The 23,343-nt window shown below is 43.1% G+C and overlaps 2 protein-coding genes across 7 annotated transcripts; one reads left to right on the plus strand and one right to left on the minus strand.

Annotated features, from left to right (window-relative positions):
• The first annotated feature begins 852 nt into the window (after positions 1-852).
• On the plus strand, positions 853-19,473 carry DAPP1 (dual adaptor of phosphotyrosine and 3-phosphoinositides 1). 4 transcript variants are annotated; one of them, XM_015862084.3, is made up of 9 exons: positions 853-954; positions 7,584-7,706; positions 10,325-10,458; positions 13,559-13,689; positions 15,224-15,271; positions 15,502-15,564; positions 17,281-17,366; positions 17,870-17,957; positions 18,392-19,473. In XM_015862084.3, the coding sequence occupies exons 1-9, from the start codon at positions 899-901 to the stop codon at positions 18,449-18,451; spliced, it is 789 nt and encodes a 262-aa protein (XP_015717570.1). In that variant the 5' UTR covers positions 853-898; the 3' UTR covers positions 18,452-19,473. The 4 variants fall into 4 exon arrangements, with proteins under 4 accessions (XP_015717570.1, XP_015717572.1, XP_085403225.1 ...); XM_015862086.3 differs by lacking the exon at positions 15,502-15,564; XM_085547099.1 differs by lacking the exon at positions 7,584-7,706.
• A 552-nt stretch (positions 19,474-20,025) lies between these two features.
• On the minus strand, positions 20,026-23,017 carry LAMTOR3 (late endosomal/lysosomal adaptor, MAPK and MTOR activator 3). 3 transcript variants are annotated; one of them, XM_015862091.3, is made up of 7 exons: positions 22,983-23,017; positions 22,799-22,846; positions 22,685-22,719; positions 22,458-22,516; positions 21,834-21,967; positions 21,152-21,215; positions 20,026-20,856 (listed from the first exon to the last, which is right to left on the minus strand). In XM_015862091.3, exons 2-7 carry the CDS (start codon positions 22,805-22,807, stop codon positions 20,783-20,785), a joined length of 375 nt encoding a protein of 124 aa, XP_015717577.1. In that variant the 5' UTR covers positions 22,808-22,846; positions 22,983-23,017; the 3' UTR covers positions 20,026-20,782. The 3 variants fall into 3 exon arrangements, with proteins under 3 accessions (XP_015717577.1, XP_085403228.1, XP_085403229.1); XM_085547102.1 differs by having other exon boundaries at positions 22,799-23,017; XM_085547103.1 differs by lacking the exons at positions 20,026-20,856; positions 21,152-21,215 and adding an exon at positions 21,317-21,592 and having other exon boundaries at positions 22,799-23,017.
• Between the last annotated feature and the right edge of the window lie 326 nt (positions 23,018-23,343).

A 23,343-nucleotide genomic window follows, 5' to 3' on the forward strand; every position in this document is an offset into this window, starting at 1 on the left:
CACTCCCAGATGTAATGTAAGAGGAAGCATCTGCACCGAGAGGGGAACCCTCACCCACCACAGCCACCAATGCACAGAATATGCAGGGGGACTGGAAAATACCTTCTGGTATGAAGGCTGAAATGTTAAGATAACCTGTGATATAATTAGAACTTGCTAAAATTTAGTTGTGACTTGTCACTGTTTGGAATTTATGTCATCTCTTTTTTGTCTTTTTAATTCTCTTACTCTCTTAGTAACACAGGCAAACAAGATAACCTGAAGTGGACTCGGCAGAAGCATTACTGAAAACAAAGTAAGCAGCTTTCAGAATAGGAGACCAAAACAAATATAAGCAAACCATGGAGATGTCAAAAGCTCCTATTTATCTGAAAGTCATAGACTTCAGGATCAAATTACCAGAGAGAATATTAGATCATAGGCTTTAAGAGATGGAGGAAGGGACAAATGCAGGCAGAGGTAGTAAGGGAAGGAAAAGTTAATTGATGAAGTTGTCTATAGCTGAATGCTTCGTTGACAGTATGAATGGTCAGGCAAAGGAGAAGAAAATCCTGCAGCCAGGGAAAGCACGATTAGAAACTGCAAACTTCCTAAGTTTCCTATTGCTGTTTCTAAGAGATAACCAGCGGGATCTCTCTAAAATTCACGCGGAGAAGAATGACAAGTCGCCGTAGAAACCAGTTATCGCCAAACACGCAGCTACCAGCGTGAAACAGCTCAGGAAACTGAGGGCTGAACGGTCGCAGCGCTGTAGTACAGCCCGCACGGAGCCGCCCCGCTCCGGCCCTCCCCGAAACGATGCGGCCGCTGAGGGGCCGGCACCGCCCGGAGGCACCGCCCGCACTTACCAGCGCCACACGGAGGCGGCCGCGGGCACGAGGTGTCACCGGGTGCGACGATGACCGAGGGCCGGGAGCCGGCCGCTCATCTGGACGAGGAGCTGCGGGCGCTGGGGTAAGCGGCGGCGGCGCGGGGGTCCGCACCGAAATGGCGTCCATGTGCACCCCGACCCGCGACCGGGGGGCGGCTGAGGGGCGCGGGGATCCCCGCGCAAAATGGCGGCCGCGGGGCAGCCGGCCTTAGTTCTGGCTTCGTTCGGAACGGCCGGGGGTAAACGGACGGCGGCGTGTTATAACGAGCGCCCCTCAGGGCTCAGCCCCGGGACGGAAGGCTGAGGATGCTGGCACGCCGCAGGTGTGAAGTATAAACTATTAGCAAAACAGGCAGGTGCTTCAAACATAACCAGGGGGCTGTGGCTCCTCCAAGATGTGGCAGATTCCCCTCCATCAGGGAGACCTTTCTTGTGCTGTTCTTCCCATGTGAGACCAGGGAAGGGAATTTTTTGGGGGGCATTGGCCACCTGCTCATCCAGCATCCAAGGCAGCACCTCCAGAGCTGGACCGCCTTCTCCAGGCGTGCTGGGCCCTGGTCAGCCAGCAGCACAGCCCGGGGGGCAATAAGCTGTTCCCTGGCTTCAGCTGCAGGCACCCTGGGAAGGTGCCACCCTCACCCCAAAACAAAGCCCAGCAGCAAAAAGAAGCCGCAGGTTGCTGTGGGTCCAGCTCCCTTCCCACCACTGGCCAGGTGACTTGGCTCGCCCACTTGCCAGCTCCAGATAGTTTTGCTTTCCACACCCAGAAGGCTAGCAGAAGTTTTTCCACAGACAGCATTGTCACAGAGGGGAAGAAGTAGAGGGTGGGGAGCAGCACTGCACAACCAGGAAGGGAAGGGTCTGTGGTAGCAAAGATCTTCACTTAGTAAAGATCTTCACTTAGTGAAGAGCTTGGGCTGCAAAGAGTTGGAATTGCCATCTCCATGCAGCTTATCGTTTTCCATATTTGAAAGCACCTGTTAATGAAGTGGCTGTTGTTGAAGCATCTAACAATGAGGTAAAGTCACTTTTGTAATGGTAGCCAGTGTGCGTTATTTGCATTCCCTGCATAGCTGTAAGATTTCTCTCATGAAAAAATAAAAAATTCAGGGGAAAAAAAAGGTTGAGTTGCAACTGCTATGAAAAATGTGGTTCCAAATTGCTAAACTTCTGTTCATTTAGACTAGATGGCTTGAGATTATCTAAACCAGTGAGCTATGCTCATCGATTGCTTTGCTTGTTTCAATGTTGATCCTAATTGATGGGCCCATGGGATTGCAGCTCAGTGTGGTACAAGGAAGAAAAGACAACTCAGTGAGAAAGCTACCCAGATCCATTTTTAAGCTGAAGCTTATTTATTTTATTTCTGCTTTAGAGGAAAATATACACTTTTCATCCTTCTACAAAGTACCAGCCATCCCCTTAATACAATGCACTGAACTAAATGAACTAAAACTGAACAAGCAATTCCAAGCAAGGACTCCCTACAGATGACTAGATAAAACCTTTTTTTTCTAGCGTGAAGTTGAATTTTATTTATTTACTTATTTATTTTTTAAAGAGGAAAAAATCTCACAAACCTAACACGGTCTAAAAGATATCAATGGAAGTACTTTTTCACTCCCCAGACATTAACATTCAATATTTTCCCCCCTTAACGTTAGTCTCTGGTGCTATGACAGTGATGGGCTCCCTTATATCCGACATAGTATCTAGCACAACCGAGTCTTAGTTCCAGTGAGGAATATATATCATTGCCATAGTAAAGACCAACAGAGAAAGGACTCGTTCAAATGGGGAGCAGCTTTGATGCTTGTCTGTCTATTGGGGCAAACTGAAGTGGGTTATTTTAGACCTTCTGTTTCGCTGTGCAGAATTCAAAGAAGCTGGAGGAGGTTTGAAGAAGTGTGATAAGGGAAGCGTTTTAAGGGGAAAGATATGGGTGACAGAATAATCTCAGTTTACCAGATCAGCTGGTTATCAGGACGGAAAGTTGACGGCCATGCAGATAGGTTTTGTACTATATACTCATCTGACACTCTGCTGGGCTTGGAGGATCTGGTATTTGCTGGGCTTGTCTAGATTGAATTACATTGTAATTACTGCTTAGTTGAGAGCAAGGCAGGAAGGAGAATGATAAAGTCAATATACTCAAATCCTCATCTTATTTTGTCCTCATTAGGAGTATACCATCCATCACTAATCAATGGAAAAAAATTAACAATCCAAGTTATCTTTAGGAGTAATCCTAGTCACCGAGAGATCTAGGCATATCTACAGCTGGTTTATCAAGTTGTATCACTGCTTTCAAGAGCCTCAGTATTTATTAACGTGAACTTTTGGGGCCTTTCCATGAAAACAAAAGATTTCAAGTGTGATGGAGTTGGCGTTTTTCTTCCCTGTTTTAAACTGTTCATTCGCTCATGCTGTCTGAGGGAAGATGGTACCTTGTTTATTGGGAGCCCTCTGCACTGTTTGAGAGGTTTAGTGGTCAGATAGTCAAACTCAAAGGGGAAATCCAGAATACTGTCAGCATCGTTGTCAAGGTGTTCATAGGTGGAACCACCACCGAAAGGAAGATCAAAATCAAAACACTTGTTAAAAAACACATTACCTCATTAATTACTTCTCTAAGTGTACGGACTCTAAAAGGGAGCTTTGAAGCTTTTCAAGAGATATGTATATTGGTTTAAAGGAGAAAGAAACTGACATGATTCTCCTTATGAGGTCTGCATGGATGACTGGAGTCAGCCCTTTTTCCAGTTGCATTTATTACTAAAATATTTTCTATTTCAGCATGAACCTCATGTAGCTGATCACATATAACATGAGTTCAGAGAATTCCTCATTGTATTCCTTGTACTTGTGCAAGAGATGAGAATGTGGACTGTCTGGTCATCTGTGTAATTGCAGGCTGGTTTGGTAACATACCTTCAGTCTCAACATGGCTTTGGTGATACTAGTGAATTTTCTGTCTTTCAGGAAAGAAAAGATGGGGGGAAGAGGAAAAGTTCTTGTAGCTTTCTTCTCTTTGTAATTTCAGTGTTCTTTCTCATCTCTTGTAGCACAGATTTTATGCTTCTCCTGGTTTGACAATACTGCAACAGGTAGCATTTGTGTGACTGAACAGTGCTCTTCATACTTTGCTTTAGTAAGAAAATAAATTATATCACAGGCCTAAATCAGATTATGATAAAATTCAGTTCTGGGTTGAGGAACTGATATGAGCAGGACAGGGCAAGTGGTCAGAAGATTTCTTTCCTTTATCTGTATCTCTTCATGTAAACAAGAGCAAAATTAAAACGGTTAGAAAGTTGGCAAAGAAAGTGGGTAAGAATCAGAACAAAGTCGGTTGAGAGAGTGGAGAGAGAAAATAGAAGTGAAAAGCAGAAGCTGAACTAGAAAAAACCTGCAGATAGAAGACATGAATGTTAAGGTTGGATGCACTGAAGTCACTTCCTTGTATTTCTCTGTTTAATTATTGTTCCTAAGACCTGGTATCCTTTCAGTCCAACAAAGCACTTCACATGGGTGCGTGATTAGGTGTAACACGTTGAAATACTAAATTTCAGTGTGACACAGGGAAGGGATCTCTAAAACCCACCATTTTTGGTTGCCTGCCACCTATAACTCCTCTTGGCATTCCCACCCTTTTCTAGGTTCTCTTGAACTGTCATAGAATCATTAAGGTTGGAAAAGACCACTAAGATCTTCTAGTCCGGTTGTCAACCAATTACAAGCGTCATGTGCAGCCAAATGAGATAAATCAAGTCCAGTGTCCTGCTCCTTAAACTAAGAATGGGAATACTTCATTAAGACAGGTATATAATTTATTAAGAAAATTCAACTTGCTATGGTAGAGGATACTTTTTATACCTTGGAACATGCCAAACCTTCCAATATCTTCCACCAAAGGAAAAAAAAAAAGGATTAAATAGCTGTTCTGAATAACATAGGGATGAAGTCCTATTGAGAACACTTTTAGATCACATCCACTTGCTGAAGAACTTAAGATCTTTGTTCCCTTTTAGAAGTAAATGAGAAGTGACATGTTTTGCTGTGTTTCTGCTTGGCACCTGCAGCCTAGGCAGTCACAGTGCTGTCCACAGGATAACCCAGCTGAACATTGAGAATCCCCTTCCTGTTTCCAAGAAGGAACTCTGAAATCTCTGAAATCTCTGAAAAAGACAGTTTGATCTTTTACAAGAGTGAACCAAATGTACAGAGCGTCAAACTCCATCTGGGTTGTAACTACTTAAAAGCATAATCAGATAAAGGCACACAAAATGAGCCAAACATCTGCCTACAGCTCTTATCTGATAGCGAAACATACATCAGTGAGGCATCACTTCAGACATGAAAAACAAATGGCAACCAAAACTTCTTGCTGTGCTTACTACTGTTGCTTGGTATCTTTAATTCTTACTATGAGGAAAAGTGAGTGATTCTACTGGATGTTCAACAATATGCATACAGAACTGAACTAGAACAGGGTCAGCCAAATCCATCAACACTTACTCTTAGGTCAGCCATAGATGGGTGTGTTTCTTGTGTACTCCAATACTGTTAAAAATCGAATCCTCCTGATGCTGGCTGTAACATCATTCACCAGCCCCTATTTACAGGGGCTGAAGTGTTTTAGAAGAAATATTGGTATGGCTCACAGAATCACCAAGGTTGGAAAAGGTTTCCAAAATCATCCAGTCCAACCATCCACCTATCACCAGTGTTTCCCACTAAACCCTATTCCTCAGTACAACATCTGAACACTCCTTGAACACCTCCAGGGACAGTGACTCCACCGCCTCCATGGGCAGCTGTTTTGCCAATAGCTTTACTGGAAAAGGCAGATACCGTGTGTAAAAACTGATCTGTAGGGGACGTAGGAATCACAGTCCATTTTATAAAGCTGATTGACTTCTACTTTAAATTCTTCATAAGAAAACTTCTTGGGAATAAGATAACAGCACACTTATAAATGATCTTCCTTATAAAAATGACCACTTACAAATTCTCTGAGTGTTTCCTTCTCACAGAAGTGAGAGAAAACACATTATGAGGTTGCACTCAAAACACAATGTCATCTTCCCAGCTGTACAGCCTGCCTACCCTGCGTGCCAATACGATCCTCATTGCATCAGAACAGATCTGACCTTTGACTGTTACTTACTTGGGCAGTTAATCCTAAAGCAGATTTTGGCTGACAGGTGTTTCAGAGGATGACAGTTTGATCTTTAAATACTTATTATTTTATTCTACTGTGTAGATGGTCCACAGAGCACGTTCTAGAGCCAAAGCAGCTATACTCTCCTTGTATTGAGTTTCACATGGATCTTGTCTTCCCCACAGGGTGGAAACAGTCCGAAATCTCTCATAAAGCCATTTATCAACCAGATGGCCTTTCAGATAGGCAGCCATCTAAATTCAGAGGTAAACATTTGTGGGAGATGCCATGATAAGTGGCAGCTTCTGATGAACAGAAAAGGAAAGAAAAAAGAGTGTACAGTTACACATCATTTCAGTTTGAAGACTGTTGCAATATGAACACCAGAACGTGCTGTGATCCAACATCTGCTGTCAGTCAATCTGAAGATCAAGAGCTGAAATAGCGATGAGTTTGTCCTCACAGTTACAGGCACAGTTTTTAAGAAAGAGGATAGGAAAGCAGCACCACTCCCATATGGATGAAGGGAAGGGTATTAGTGGTACCGCATTCTCTCCTTCTCTACCAGAAACTCTGGTGTGTGTACTGTAGTCGTTGTTAATATACGCCCACAGCCTCTTTTAGAGAATTAGGACTTTAGCTTTCCATAGCCACATCCCTTTTTTTTCTGTGACCAGTCGCAGGAGTGGTTCTAATGAGATCCTTCTCTATTGAAAGGAATAAGACATTTCTGTTCCAAGTCAGCCTGGACAGAAATGAGGCTGTAAGAAGCACTGTGTGCTCTTCATCACATTCTTTTTTTCTTTTCCTCCAGAACATTCCATGTGGATTCCTCATGGAATTTTTCATACATAGAAATATATGAAGTTTAATGAAGCAAGTGTTCAGTGCTTTGTTGCATTGCTCAGATCACATACAGCTGAGTGACAGTGATGGCAAGGTTTCCAAATTCTCACTCCAGATTCTGCTGACTTACCTTCTCCTCTCCTTCATTCCTTCCTCCAAAAAGGTTGTGCTTCATATGGAGGTGTCAGTCTAAGCATATCTGCTTAATTGCAGATAATAGCTGTGCAGATGAACTGAGTTGTGGAAAATAGAGTGTGGGAGGAGATTTTTTATGGTGTTTTTTTTCCCCCTCCAAGTGTTCCTTGTTTGCCCCAAAAGAGGAAACGTACTGAAGTGTATAGATATATCAGGAAGTAGAGATTCTGAAATTAGACAAAGGGTCCTGCATATCCCCAGAACTGCTTCCACCTTATTAGAGAACATCTGGGTAATTTCTTGGTACATGCACAGTCGGCTCTTTGTAAATACGGAAGAGCATAATTTCATAGTTACAACAAAGACCATTTTGTAAGCTTGTCAAAAGGAGGCTGCTGAAAGGGGCACAGTTCTTTGCAACTTGTGTTTGCCTCTTAGAAGAATAACTCAGTTGTGGCAGAATTAGCTCCAGTGCTGCTTCTTTCTCTGACTCAGTTCCAAAACTCAGCAGAAACCATCAGCTAAGAACAGAGTGAATGATGCTTTAAATGCCTTGTGTCTTCCCAGGTGGTATCATTATAACCTTACTCGACACGCAGCAGAAGCCCTGCTTCTTTCCAATGGGAAGGATGGAAGCTATCTCTTGAGGAAGAGTAACGAAAGGGAAGATTTGTATTCCCTCTCTGTAAGGTAGGGTCTGAACAGAAGCATCTATCTTATGGTACCTACCTGATGCTACACAGCTGGCACTTCAAAGATCTTGCACTTAACTCCCATGTATGTTTGCATCTCATGTACTGATATGACCTTCAGATTTCATTCTAGAACCCAAACTATTTGAATATACGTTCCTAGTGATCTAGTTCTGTTGAATGACTTTAGAATAAAATACTCTCAACATGCACTGGATTTGGAAAGGGCTCTCATTTATTCCAAAATATGAACTATTATTACTGGAAAAAAAGATTGTTTTGTGAATTGGTATAAATATTCTGTTTGTATTGTAAAATTCTGCATAACACTAACGAGAGCTTAAAAAACACCTGATAGATGTCAAAAACTTATACAGTGAAGAAAGAGTCATAAATAGTAAATTTAAGAATTAATTGATTATAACTTCACAGTTTCTGGATCACTGAAACTGTTATCCAGATAGTCCAGTGATTTGCTGGATGGTTTTATTCCTCCAGTCTGTTCTAAGGCTTGATTTTTAGCCAGCAGCGTACAGATTCAGGTAGTATTTAGTATTTCCCCAGTTACAGAAATAGGGCTGTTGAAATCATCAGAATTTCAGCACTTTATGTCAGCTCAGGACACAACCAGTACAAAGCACACTTAGCCTGTCCTGAGTAGTTCACTGCTGAATCATGTTGGAGGAATCCTTAAAAGGTCAAGAAGCAGAGAAGCCCCAGTGTTTTATGCAGACAACATGAGATACATGTGCATTAGACACACAAAGTAGTTGCTGTGTGTCAGCTGCATTGAGGTAACCAGCCTTAAATACATCCATAACCTTTGGCAATCATATGATATATTAAATCTCTGGTGAGTGTTTAAGCTATTGCATTCATGCTCATTTCTGCCTCACTGGGCCTTGAAACTACAGCTTTGGTGAATCACATAACTTTTTAAACTAAAATCACTTGGATACACAGTGATGCTGGTTATTCACAACCCTCGTAGGTGGGAATGTAGCATAAATTGTTCTAATAGGAGATGAAAGATGAAGTGTTAATGAAAATATATTTGCTGTTTTAACAAGTTCTAGGCTTATAATACCTAGAGAATTCTACTTTGGACCAGTTTTAATCTGCTATACAGCTCTTGTAGTAAGGATCAAGAGTTGCTCACTCACTGTATGCAGAGAATTCCAGACCTGAGTCTGGAGGTTGGTCTCTTTCTCTGTTAAACTGGTTTCATGGTGGTACAGCTCCCTAGAAATACTAATCATTGTTTTAAGATGTTTCATTTATTTATTTTCTGCTGTAAGTATAATTTGCTTTTTGAATTTTTTTTTGTTTTAAAGCTTCATTTTGGAACAAGCGATCCAGTTTTGTTCTGATGTCTTACAGGAAGAGCCATTTTAGAAATTATAGCTTTCATTTTCTTATCTCCTAAAATTCCTTTACTTCCCTTTTTACCTCTCAAGAAACTCCACCAGTCATCATTGTCATTTGTAAGAGACAGCCCTTGGGGTTTTAGCTGACAGCTGTAAGAAGAGGACAAGGAGAGAGATCACGTACTGCCTGAGACCCTATCTCCCAGCTGTATTAGCCAACTTTAAAAAGGAACTGGAGTAGAAGGAAATGGAGTAGAAATCGCTCTAATTGCAACATTGTATTTCCTGTAAAATTAAATGAAAAGGTGAAATGAAAAGACCCTGTAATTGCAACAAACCATTGCAGCAGCTATTTGTTAGCTAGAGAGTCAGCACTTGACTAGCAGGCATTGTGTCTGAGCTGATGGTAGGACAATGCACAGGAGAGATTATTAGGCACGTTCTAACTCCTGTTCAAAGAGAAATACCAGTTTGAAATTATAATCTTCTGTAAAGTGCCAAAAAACATTAGAAAAGAGTTTGTAAAACCCCCTTTCTTCACAAAATTTGTCAGAATATTCACTACATGCATTTTTCCTGAGCCAGACTTCTCTCTGGACCACTTTGGATGCAAGTAATATTAACGGAAGTCAACTTTTCACAGAAAAGATGCTTGCTCTGAGCGCTTCACTGACTTCTGACATCAAAATAAGTGCCCTTCCAGGAAGTGAAGCCTTGCACACTTCTCTAAATATCACCAGCTTGCATAAACAAATGTTGTTACTTCTCTGACAGTAAAAGAACCCTGATTCATATTTGACAGAGCTCAACCCAGTGCAACCCTGAGGAAAGAGCTGATAAACTGTAAAGCCTTTGTTGTTCAAATGAAGCAGAGAGTGAGACTGCAGTGACACCTGAAAAGTAAAGCAAGTACTTCAGATAGTAGAGACAAACCATCAGGACTGAAGACAGATTAAAGAAGATCATAAACCTGCTTACACAGAAACCTGAAGATCTTGTTTATAAGTTTTCTTACTGATTTGTGACAAGATTGACTATCTTGGTCTTTTGTGGCTTTTGCTACCCTCATCTGTTAAGCAGCAATCATGTTTTCTTATTGAGTCTGATTCTCAGATGCGTTGACTATGAGCCGTGTTACTGCTAAGACTGATTTTGTGTTAGATTTTCTGTAGTAGAAGCTACTGTTTGAGGGTTTTACATGCCAACTGTCCTTCACAAGTCCTCTACAAGTTTTCCTTTTCTGTTGCAGGGGTAAAGATTCTGTGAAACATTTTCACATTGAATATACAGGAACCTCACTCAAATTTGGATTTAATGAATTTTCCAGCTTGAAGGAATTAGTCCTGCATTTTGCAAATCAACCTTTAATTGGAAGTGAAACAGGTAAGTAGAGCTCTGCATTTTCACAAACATACTTGTAGGCACGCTTTATACAGATCTGAGTAAAAGGAGTTTTTGATGCATTATAAGGCAGAAATGTAAGTAAAGTGTACCACTAAAGAAATTCCTGAGATATTTAAGATATCCCACTTCAAAAACACTTTCAAGTATGCAAAGTACATGCAACCTTTCTGAGTTTTTGCTAGTTGGGAACATGGTGCTTTCTCTCTGAGAACCCAAGGAAGCTGTTGAAAACACACATGTAATGGATGGAGCTGAACCTTCTTATCAAGGACAAAACCAAAGCAGAATGTTTAGCTAGTGAGAAAAACACGCATTTGTGCATAAAGTTAAAATCTTCCAAAAAGAATAAGTGGAAAAAGAACCTGAAATTGTTTTGCTCCACCATTCTTCAGTCAAGTAAGTGATATGCTCCACTTTCCCGCAGGAAACGTGCCCTTTGTTATCTCTCTTTCTGTTTACAGCATTTCAGCCTGCTGATCCCATCCCACCATCACATGAATTAGAGAGAAAAGCACAGGTTTCATGAGCAGCCAGCATGCTACCTGAGTTAAGACTTAAACTCAATACAGCCAGGCTGGGACCCCACAACAAGTAGATGTGTATTAGCACAGAAGTGCCAGTTTCACATTTAGCTTCAAAGGCAAGAGCTGGCAATCAGTCAGTACAAGTTAGTGTCAAAAATGTTAGTATCCCATGGAAAAAATGTATGCAAATAATTCATACATAATTAGTAACACTGTGAAAGTGACCAGCTAAATGCTGGTCACGTGCAGTAGCTGAAATACATCACACAGTAAATAAACACCAGCATTCTTCTAACACAAGTGGATCATAAGCGTTAAATTTGAAGGTTGCTTTATAAAATATTTTACAAATATAAAGCAGTGCTACACTCAATATTGCACTCTGTATTTCAGAGCATTAAGTTTTTTTTTGTTTTTTTTTTTTTAAGTGTGCTTAGTACAGTTTGTATTTGTACTCTTTGCACCAATAAGAAATGCTTCCTGCAAAATCAGACATGCACCTACAGGCCTAACTCTGTAGAGATTCCAGATGACAAGGCTGTACTTCCCCATTCCATCACTACACGTATTACAGACATTGGTAAATGAGGCTTGGGTGTTACACAGTCTGTATGGACAGGATTGATACTTCTGAACAAACGGCTTACTTGCCACTTTAAAGCTCCTAACTGGATTCTGCTAGCTCTGTGAAACCTCTAACATAAGTTGAACACACTACACAGCAGGAAAAGGGCATTTGAAGAACATGTCAAGAAATCCTCTACCTTCACTTGTTAGTAGAGAAGAAGAGAACGACAACACACTGTGGGATGATAACTGATATGTACTAAGAAGGGGGCAGGGGCTCATCAAAGCCCATTCTCAGCTGAGTGTCATCATGGCAAACTGACCAGTTCAACACAAGAACATACAGCAGGCTTGCCAAAGAGCCAGCAGAAGTCAGATTTCTTAGGCCACACTTCCTTTCAGTGAAAAGAAGCTTTCTCTGTGCAAGTCTTCATTGGCTCAGGCATGAGCAGAAAGTAGTTGGACCAGTTTTTCTTATCCATTGTTATCCTTACAAACAATTTTATAGAGAAAGACTGAGGTCAGGAATGAGAGCAAAGCAAGATAGCATGAATACTTTTCATCCCCACCTTTCTTATGGACAGGGTTTGATAAGACAGCAACAGTGAGGTAGAACATGTAAGAATTTTCACCATCTTCCATCCACCTTTTGTCTCACTGCCACTAGTTGTGTATCTGAATGAAGACATACACCAGGCTCTTTTTGTTCAGTACTTAAACTTTAAACTGGTCTGTAGAGCACAGCAGTTCTTTTGTACTGGGACAGCTGCAGGATTGTGCTTCCAGGCCCACATGCCTCATCTTACTACAGTTTTGTTTGCCACTCCACACTGCTACACTAACATTCTTTTCTGCATACAGTTCCTCCTAAACTAGCGATAATTAAAAGGAAATTGAGACTGCTATGTTCTGTTTCCTGGACTGACAAGCTGAATCTTTTCACTAAGTCTTAAAACAATTTGGTGTCATGTTTCTGTGTTTCAGTCTATATTCAGAGTGAAAGGTCAGATTGCTGTTGTTACCCATTTACTTTGTTTATCCATTCTCCTTAAGTTATTTTCAAAACATACAAATGCTTTGACTTGTTACCCAGAAAGAAAAACAAAAGTCTTGCAAACCTGACATGTGGTTAATATGTTTCTTCTCAGATATAGATATCATGCACAAAATGCGAGAATCTGTTACTATTGTTACACAGTTACCAAATGACTCTGTACGAGTATCTTTTATGGAGAAAAGGCACAGAGAGCTTAATAGAAAGCACATACAATAGGATATTAAAGTAGTCCAGCCAGTTCTGCAGCAGGGATCGTTGCCTCCAACATACATACAGTAACACAGAGTCTGTGCCACAGATGAGGAGTAGTTTCTATAGCTTGGTGATAGGATGTGTCTCTATTTTCTTATTGATGCTAAAGCATTTATTTCCCTGCAAGACCAGGGAGAATTAAACCAGTTTTGACTTTTGACTTATTGCAAGCTGAACGTGGCTGCATATACTCATGTGTGTGTGAACAGGTATTGGTTGGTTAAAAAAAAAATAAAAAAAATCATGCTTCTATTTCCCTTTATTGTCCTTCATATTACAAAATATAATTGAAACCTGATTTTGTATTTAAGTTACTCAAATCACCTGCAAGTTTCAAACCCAAGTCTTTACCACCTCTAGCACTCCTCCTGCTTAACCACTAACAATATCAACACAAAATGCTAACATCACAGCATTTAGTATGTTTTTAAAAATGATATTAGAAGGTTTAGCTGTTCCTGTTTGGGGAAGGATCCTCTCTATGAGGAATATGTATTAGATTCACTGTTGTGAACACAGAACTTGTGCAGGCAGTATTACTGAGATCTTAGGGAAATGCTAGCTCTTACAACTTTATCATTTTTAGGAAACTAACCCATTCTACAAGCAGGTGGCTACTTCCAATTCCTTTCTAAGACTGTCTTGACATGTTACTCACTCCTGCTCTTTTTCTCTCCAGGAACCTTAATTGTATTGAAGCATCCCTATCCACATGAAGTGGAGGAGCCATCTATTTATGAGTCCGTCCGAGTTCACACAGCGATGCAGACAGGAAGGACAGAAAATGATCTTGTTCCAAATGCTCCCTCAGTAAGTTGCTCTCCGGAAAGAAAGGTGTTTGGTGGCTTGAGTTTACTGTGATTGCTAGAGAGAGCTATATAGTAATGCTGATAATTCATCACTGCATGTGTTCTGAAATGCAAGAAGTCTTCACCAGATAAGGCAAAATAGACTTGCTAAAAACAGACAAATAAAGCCTTTCACAGCTGTTGCCTCTGAGACTGACAGTGCTGTCCACAGCAGGCCAAGGTGAGTCTGACCATCAAACAAAGAATATATCAAGGGTTTTAGATCTCCTGAGTTATCTTCCTTTTGAGATGCAGTCTTACCAGTAATATTATCAGGAATTAAAAAACAAATTCTAACGACCAGATTGAGAAGTATTATGTTTTTCTGACAGCACTGGTCAGGCTGCGAGCAACAATACCTATGTCAGGATGTGCAGCAAGCCCTTGTTTTGGCAAGCCTTTAGCAGTGTACAGGCTGGAATGAAGGAGACAGCGCCTCTGATTCCCTACATCAGTTAAAAAATGAGCTTTAAGAAAAAAGAAGTGTATATTCAAAAATATTCAGAGACAGATGGGGACACGTTTGGAAAGGGAAACCCCAAACTGAGTGTGGCACAACTGAGTAAGTGTATCTGTATTATGGTAGGCACGTTACATTTGATTTTTTGTTGTTGTTTTTAGCATTTTCTTATTTGGATTTATTACCTTATAATCATCTCAGCTTAAAGCAGAAGGATGGCTTGCTATATTCTAACACAGACTTGCACCCAAAATAGAGAGAGAAGAGCCTCTCAGCCCTAGTAAAAAGCAGTGTCATGTTAGAAGCTATGGCTTCCTGGCGTGAGAAACAAGAGAACATCTTAATATCCATTTGAACCATCTGTTCTGATATCCATGACTCACTTGGACAGTAATTAGAGACTTTAAATCCCTATCTCCTATTTAAGCAAGACAGGTGGTTTGTCCAGAACAGTATGGCTCATAACACAGAGTATTCTAATAACTTACTAACTTTTCGAAGTTAAAGAGGAAGAGTTACATTAGTACAGGCTAACAAAGTACATACAAGAAACACTGTGTATCCCAGATCCAACCATTCACAGCTGAGTTCCACTTAAACCTCTAAGGAAACTTAACTTTCCTATACAACCAGTAAAAGGCCTCTCCCTCTCTGCTCCCCCCTGTCATGGCAGTAATTCACTGACATAAACCCCAGGTACTTCTGGCTATAACATGCCAAGGCAGACAACCAATTTCACTAAATAAAGATCAACCATAATTGCATATATTTTGCTTCGTTTAGTGGACAAGATTCAGGCGAGAAGCTTGAATAGAAAGGCATGGTAGAAGAGTTTGTCTCTGGAGTCAGGCAAAGTTGGTGTTTATCCAAGTGGTGAGGAACAGGGCACTCAGCAACAAGGACAAGAGCAAGTGGTTACAGGAAACTTCCCAAGGACAAGTTGCTCTCCTGTATATGGTTATAGGCAGAGAAGGATGTGGGAAATGGAAGCAGAGCTCAGTCTCTAACCCCAGTCCTTTCCCTTATTACTTCACAGCTTGGTACGAAAGAAGGATATTTGATAAAACAAGGCAAAATTGTCAAGGTAAGAAAACCTCTTATTCCTTGCTTTTACTCTATAACTGCCCGCAGAAGCTAGGGAGAATGCTGAGCTTGGCCTGAATTTCCCTGTGGGGAGGAATAATTTGTCTTCTGAACAACAGCAAAGCTCAACCATAAAGCAGAGCAAGTCAACAGATTGAAAGGTTTTTCTTTCCTAAGAAGTGCTACATTAAATTTTCACAAGACAATTACCATCCCTTCTTGATCTTTCAGAACTGGAAGACGAGGTGGTTTACACTGCATAGGAATGAACTTAAATATTTCAAAGACCAGACAGTAAGTAGCAAGCACCAGTTCTATCCTGTAAACCTGTACAGGGGCAGCCGCAACATCCTCCTACTTCTGGCTTCTTGCATATGTATCACAGCGTACCAGGTTACAGCTTCCCATACAGACAGAAGGGTCAGGCCTTTCAAAGTCAGAGTTTTGCTGATGACCTTAATGAGCAAGTCAGTAAGTTTTGCATCTTAGATTTTGCATCTTTCTGATTAGAAACCATCTCTTGTGCTCCATCAGTCTTACCTACAGGTCAGAATTGCTCTTTACAATGAATTTTTTGTTTCCTTTTTCAGTGGATTTCAAGCTACCAGCACAGCTTTCACTGGTAGCTTTAACAGACAGAGAACAGTACTACTGAAGTACTTCTGTAAATACTAGAAGTGTATTTTGCATTCCTTGATTTCATCCTTTTAGTTCAAGTGGTTGCACAGTTTACATAAACAACTCAATTAAAGGAAATTCTTTCTTACCAATCTGCCTAGCACAAAGACTGACCTATTGCATCTGTGAAAAAAGTTCATCCTTATAGTTGTGTTCCATTTTTAACTTAAACTGAGTAAGAATAAGAACTACCTTTAGAGTCCCTCCACCCTTACAGTACCTCCAGAGCAAGTCTGTGTGCAAGTGAAGCCAAACTATTGCCCACAGCCCAGGCAAACATCTTGCAGATTTGAACCCAACGACATACAGCTGCCCTCTCCCCAAACATTTCCATCTACAAACAGCTGTATAGTACTCACAGGGTTTGCCATTAGTGCTCATTTCAGTTAAAGCCACCTGGAATTCAACTTCCAGTGTAACGTTTCCAAGGGCAGCACTCAAGTGTCTGAATTGTCTTTGTGACTTACCTGTCACAAACACATCTTGGTCAGAAACACAGGCTTCTCCCGCATATCTCCAGCAGCTGTTGATGCTTCTGTTTGTGCTGCACAGTTCACTGCTAGCTCTGGGCTGGCACTTTTTAGCTCACCTCAGCAGGTGCAGCTTTCTCATAACATAGCATGCAAACACCAGCTATTGAAACAGAAATATATAAGGAAAGGTGAGAAAACACTCCATACAGCTTGTGAAGGACCAGAGGAGTTGGTGAGGGCATTCAGACAGCTCTTCCATTTCAGCCACCTCTTGTAAGGTGTTCAACATGGTGAGATTAAGAAAAACAAATCAAAAGGACTCTCACAGCTGGACAGAATGAAACTCCTAAGGGAACACATCCCTGCTCCCAAACACTTCTAGGCCTGTCTGCAGAAAGCCACATGCATGCACTACTTCAGCTCTCCTTTTACCTTCCTCCTTACTCAGCTTCAACCTTTTAAAGCTTCTTTGGAATTAATTACATCTCCAGCAGCTGATTAGAACTGATAAGATGTGTAGCTATCTATCTCCTTGTCTCTGTGAGCCTTAGCTGGATACCAGTTATAACAAGTGATTCATTAGCAGCCTGCATCTAGCTCTGATTTCCTGCAGTAGTGGTGTCCTCTATCGTTTGTCCAGATCTGAACCTGCTGTACTGTTTCTTACATTAGGCTCAATTCCTCCCACTTTACACTGATGCTGATTATCTGGTTTGGGTTCCCAGTGCTTGTAGCTTTTATGTCTCTACTCAGAGAAACCCAGAGCGCCTGTAAAGGTCCATGTACACTGGAGATGAACTGAACTAGCCTTATATTCCATTTTCATGTGTTCCCATTATAAAATTATTTTATTTTAAAGGCCACAGAACCAATTCGGGCACTCGACTTAACTGAATGCTCAGCAGTGCAGTTCGACTATTCCCAAGAAAGAGTCAACTGTTTCTGGTAAGTTGCACTGTGTGCTGTGCTGGGGAGGTCACAGTAGCCAGGAGTTTCAACTGGAACCACTGGGTGCTTTTGAAGGCTCTGTTAAACCTGAAGCCAGCCCTAATCTTACCAAATCTGATGACAGCCTCTGTCAGTTCTGCGTGGCTTTGCCAGACTACCGCTGGAAAAAGGTTATTTTTCATGATGGGGAGAAAGAGGGCAGGCTCACATTTTGTGGGCGCTCCTTTTCTAATCCTGGAAATGCATATAGTCATCACTGAGGTGTGTGGTTCTTAGTGAGGTGACCCAGCTGGCACTTGGATCCCAATGGGGTCCCCAGGAGCACATCCCTGAGCTGTAGACTGTAAGTGCTGCCGGCAACCTTTACTGTACAGAAGAAAAGCTTTGCTGCCCTACTCTGTCTCAGCCAGTTGTGGGGCAAACCTGTTGGTTTCAGTTTTAGGAGGAACTACTTGCTTGCTCTAGCAACTCAAGAAACAGCTCTAATTGTTTATTTACAGCTTAGTGTTCCCACTAAGAACATACTACCTGTGTGCAAAAACTGGAATAGAAGCAGATGAGTGGATCAAAATACTGCGATGGAAACTGGTAAGGTGGTGTGTGTTGTTAAATGGCAGTGTGCCTTGTGCAGCAGTACTGTGGTACTGCCATGATAAACTCAGTGCTAGAGCACACCAGTGCTGCAGGGCTCAGTATCTGCACGGAGAGAGTGTTACTCTGGCTTCCAGGCCAACTAGACTGGAATATGGAATGTCTATGAAATGTATGAGCCTGCCAACCTGCTTTACTACTTTGGGATGCCGTTTGATATTTAGGCTTGTTACAAAGAAGCAGTGAATCAACATTGTTAAAGTTGTCACCATGTAGATGGTGTACAGTGTTGAACAGCACAGATTGCACACGTTGGGTCCTGAAGGAAACAAGAAGACTTAATTCCTTAAAAAAAAATCATTATTTAGCTTGGTTTTACTCACCCACATCCACGTGCAGGTAAACAGTAATGGGTTGCTTCTCTGTTCTAGTCACAAATACGGAAGCAAGTGGAGCAGCACAGTGCCTCCAGTTCCCAGCTGCACCCCTAATCCTTCCACTCCACGGGCAGGAATTGCCCCTCAGCCACAGGAAGATGGTTCTACATCTTCATTACCTGCTGAGGGCACATGCACGTGTGTCTGCCCCCATGCAGACGTTTGCATCCAGCTCTGCACACAGAGGATCTGTACAGCTGACTAACTGCTTTCAGGCTGCTGAGTCGTGTGGAGCCCATTGCAAAATCACAGTGTTGGTTTGATGCACGTGGTTTATGTCTGCAAGGCTCAGCCACTGAGGCACCCATTAACTAATCACAGACGTACTCACTTCACCACTGAGGGTGGATGATGGAGTTCTGCATGGGGCTTTGCTGGTGGCAGCCACCAGCATTTTAGCAGCATTGAGTGCTGTGCTCCCCTTTGAAAATGAGCTAGATTTTGTATTTTTTTCCCTTTGAACAGAAAACTCGGTTTATACAATAAGAGGTTTTATCCATGACTGCATTCGAGAATTAAGCACTGCTTGCTTTATACTGAACTAGAGCAACGGGAAAGCGTGATATACACTAAAAAACCACACATATAAGTGTGCGTTTAAAAGAGTATGTCTTCTGCATAATGGGTGAGCATCTCCATGTGCACTGTGGAAGACACAAGCACACCTGAGTGTGGCTCCCCGGAGTTCAGAAGCAGAAGCCTCATGCTTTGGTGCTATGATGGAAAGAGGCGTTATGTTTTGAAAGCAAGTTTTGCTGTTGCTCTCCCATCTGAGCTGCTCCTCTGGGAGAGCTGGGCTGAGCAGGGAGATCCCGCTCTGTAACAGTCACATCTGATGAAGCAAACCTTCTTCCCTGGACATCGTGCAGCAGCAGCAGCAGCTCAGTGTTCAGTAGATGCCTTTACTGTGAGAAAGCTGAAGAGGAAAGGGAGTAGAAACATAGTAGAACAACAAAGTAGAAGGAAAATCCAGCTCTGGACAGGAATAGCGTTTTATTTCAACTTCTAATTCAAAATATTTGTAAATATTTTTATACACTGTTTTCTGAATAAAATGTCATTATAAAACTAACAAAGGTCTTCTGTAATTCTGTAGTGTATCGTTAAAGCTTTGCAAGATACATTAGTCCTCCTTTCTGCCTTAAGAGTCAATGAACAACTTGCATCTCCAACTTAGTTATAAAGCACTGATATAACTCGGCATGCAATAAGGGCAGCATTAGAAGAAAGATGTGATGTTCTCTCATACCATTGCTCTCCTGTGCCAACATCTTGAGAATGAAGCTCCAAGTGCAACCACAGAAGCAACCTTCCTCTTCACACATTACAAAACATCAGAAACAAGCTCAGTGCGTGATGCCACAGATGGAAGCCAGCAAGAGTCAGCACTCAGTTGGCTTAGGAAGCATTTAGGGCAAGGGCACTGGGCAGGTTGAGCAGGAAACAACAGCAAGAGATTCTCCCTGGATGGAACAGGAATGATGTTTGCCACAAGCACCCACACGGATGCCTTGGGGCTGTTTACCTGTGAGCTCCTGGCTTCTATTAGCTTACAAGTGATGAAGAAACCCATTCTCTGCACAGAAATGGTGCTACATTGTGGTGCAACAGAGGAGTGGACCAGGTTCTGTCATTTAAAAATACATTTTATTTATATTTATTTACTTAGGAAAACCTAGGGGTAAATGAGCTGAGTGTCACCCGTGATGAATCCACACAAAGACTACAAGGCATGAGAACTTCACAATTGTGTTACACAAAAACCCCACGAAGCGAAACATGGTTCGTGTGCTTTCCTGTGGGCATCAGGAAAACCCCTAAAGCAACAGCTCATAGAAAAAGCAATCTCGGTGAAAGCAGGATGCAGCCAACACCCACATTAGTCAGATTCTTTGACCGAAGCATCGCCAACAAGACAGGATATTGATTGATTGTACTGATACATTGCTGCTAGCAACCATGCTCTCACGATGCTCCTTCAGCCACATCTTTGCTAACACCAATCCATCTGTTACCAGCTGTGGTAGCCAGTCTGGGGATAAACCCCACTGTATGCCTGGTGCTCAGTAAAGCAAAAGGTCTGTGGGCTGCTCACCTGAGCCAAGAGCACTGTGCTAACGTGGTTAAGTTGGCTGAGCTAAACTCCATGGGAGTTATTTGGTGGTCTCCAACACTGCACTACACAAGAAGCGTGGTCTAAAGTAACATCCGCCTACAACACACCAGCAGATCATTTCAGATTCAGCACTATGTACAATTTACTTTTACTTAGTGTACTAAGGAGCTGTGATATATCTTCTGAGACGTGTTACTGGACTGAGGATTATTCAATCTTCCTGTCCATGGGGCTGCAGATGGACGCTGCGCTCTGACTGTACCATCAGGTTAAGAAACTTCAACAACCTGCCTTAGTTCTTCAAACAAGGGCGTGAGCTCCTTCTCCAAACTTACAATCAGCCCTAGGAAGAGACAAGAGACGCAACATCCATCAAACAACAAACCAGAGAAGCACTCTTACAAAAGCTTCCAAGTCTCAGGAATGGTTTTCCATAGCATTTCTAATGGAATCATAACCTCAGCAGGTCACCCAGAATCTATGGGTCTTTACCTGTGCATCTCCCAACTTTTCAGTATATTCCGACACATTAAGGAGAAAAGTTAATGCACCTTGAAGAAAACTCTATTTACTTTCAAATATTTAAAACATTCGGGGCTTAAAATACTGCAAACATTTAAAGCCACCTGGAGACGTACCGGTATTAGCATTGCTGCTGGCAATGAAGCTCACTACCAAAGGTAAGCGATTGAACTGCACCACCTGCAAGAGAGAGAAGCAGTTTACCCCTCAGCCAACACACAGTGGGTGCCACAGATAAACGTGCTAATGAAGCTGGCAGCACAGTGCAGGAAGCTGAGTGCTCTGTGGAAGCTCCTTTATATAGGTATCAAGTGGGCAGGCAGGCTTATGAGCAGACACTGGGTAGGTAACAAAAAACTCACAGTGCAAATATCCAGCTTGTAAGAACGGCAAGTAGATATTTCAGCGTTTTCTTACCTTGAAGTCCTTCTAACAGCAATATTAATTGTTAAGTGAGCTGCACGTGCTCGTTTATCTGTGTTAGTAATAAACAAATACCCTATGCAAAAAGAACATAAGCCCTTCGTGGCAGTCTGAAGGCACATCAGCAGCACCACCTGCTGGTGCTTGGTCGCCAGCTGCACAGAAAACTCGACCAACTTCAACCCGCCAGCCTTCTCAGCCTTGAGAAGCATTTAAGAGTTCAATAAAGCGCAAGAATGTAGCTTAGCCAGCTTTAACAAGGGAATTAAAGCACCAAGAGCCAAGTGGAAATCAAGCAGAGTTTCCACCATGTTCTCTCCCATGATGCTCATGGTAACACACGAGGAGCTCCGGCCCCAGGCTGCGGTCACTCACCTGGTATGTGTTGTAGTAACAGATGATGCTTTTGTTCTTGGAAAGTCCCAGCTTACTGCCCTGATCCGTTGCAAGGGCAAACGTGGACAGAAAGCCGGGTCGTAGGGCGTGTTCTGGTGCGTTATCATTGGCAACTGGGGCAGAACAAGAAAGTTTTTGCTTTAACATGGTATCAATGACTGCATCACAAACAAACCCAAAAGCTACGTGGTGTCAGAAACACATAAGACATCGCCTGTGCCTTCACAACAAGCACAGTCTTCAAGGGCAGCAGATTGTTTAATGCCTTGCAGGTGACCTGTGACCACAGCACAGCACTCCAGTTCACATCCCACATACAGTGCTGTGGGACACGCTCTGGGAACTGACTGCTGCCAAACAGCCACCAGAGGGGAGGCGGATGGAGATGTGCATGTCCAGCTGGCTGCATAAGTACTATGAACCACTAAGAAACACCACCAAATAGCAACACCGAACCTTGCTGTGCTTAAACCAGTTCACCTGCACCGCAGAGGGATCCTGAAGGAGGACTGAGATGGGCTAGAAATGACGGTACCAAACCCAGGAGGAATTAGCACACACACAGCTGGATGCTGCACACTGGATGCTGCACACTGCCGTTACCTTTGATGACAGGCACCCCGTCTCTGTCCGACACCACAATAGCGTGGAGACCTTCGACGCTGCAGAAGGAAGCGATAATTACAAAGGGCACAGCTGCTGCATATGACTCATCTACTGACCCACCGCCACCAACAGCCGCGCACGGGGCAGGCACGTGAAAGGAAGCGGCAGGGCGGGCTCAGAGCGGCACAAGGCGGAGGGGGAGATGCGAATGGAGCAACTGTTACCTGGGCAGCTTCTTGTAGAGGAACCTCTTCAGGTCCTGCGGGAACAGACAGCGCCGTGACACGACCCGCAGCGCATCCCGGCCCCCCGCAGCCCAACCGCCCCGCCCCGCTTACATCGGCCATGGCTGGAGGCCTCGCGGCGCTGCTGCCCCTTCGGCGGCCCTACGGGACGAGAGGCGCCCGCTCAGCGGCGGCACACGGAGCGGAGGAGGGCAGGGCCGGGCAGGGCCTCTTCCTCCCGCCCCGCCGCGGCAGCAGAGCGGGCTGTGGCCGATCCCCCTTGGCGGCCCTGCCGTACCTGACCGCCCCGGCCGCACTTCCCTTAGTCCCGTCAGCTGACACGACGCGAAGCGCCTCCTCACTCGGCACGGATCATTGGGCCCGGCGCTGCCGAGCGTGCGCACTGCGGGACGGCAGCGGGGCGACGGCACCGCCCGGCGCCGGGACACAGCGCCACCTGCGGGTCCGGAGTAACTCACTGAGGTACGTGGTGCTGGATGGAGGAGCCGCACAGTGTGTTTGATCATTTCCACGTCAATCCTGCAGCATTCAGGCCCAAATAAACGGACCTGCAACACCCCAACCACCTCTACCTCCAGCCCTGAACAAGTGACGCGGCTCTGAGCACAGCAGCACGAGCAGTGAGCACTGAAACAACC

Source organism: Coturnix japonica, chromosome 4 (assembly GCF_054131305.1).
Source record: "Coturnix japonica strain WE chromosome 4, WE-NBRP24, whole genome shotgun sequence".
Taxonomy (NCBI): domain Eukaryota; kingdom Metazoa; phylum Chordata; class Aves; order Galliformes; family Phasianidae; genus Coturnix; species Coturnix japonica.

Bases quoted from the DNA above. Each gene is read 5' to 3' on its own strand.
- DAPP1 (XM_015862084.3), top strand. From the start codon at position 899: ATGACCGAGGGCCGGGAGCCGGCCGCTCATCTGGACGAGGAGCTGCGG. The intron at 955-7,583 runs GTAAGCGGCGGC...GTGTCTTCCCAG, and splicing joins GAGGAGCTGCGGGCGCTGGG to GTGGTATCATTATAACCTTA. The intron at 15,272-15,501 runs GTAAGAAAACCT...TTGATCTTTCAG, and splicing joins AACAAGGCAAAATTGTCAAG to AACTGGAAGACGAGGTGGTT.
- LAMTOR3 (XM_085547103.1), bottom strand. The intron at 22,517-22,684 runs GTAACAGTTGCT...TTCCTTCTGCAG, and splicing joins CTCTACAAGAAGCTGCCCAG to CGTCGAAGGTCTCCACGCTA. The intron at 21,968-22,457 runs GTAACGGCAGTG...GTTCTGCCCCAG, and splicing joins CGGGGTGCCTGTCATCAAAG to TTGCCAATGATAACGCACCA.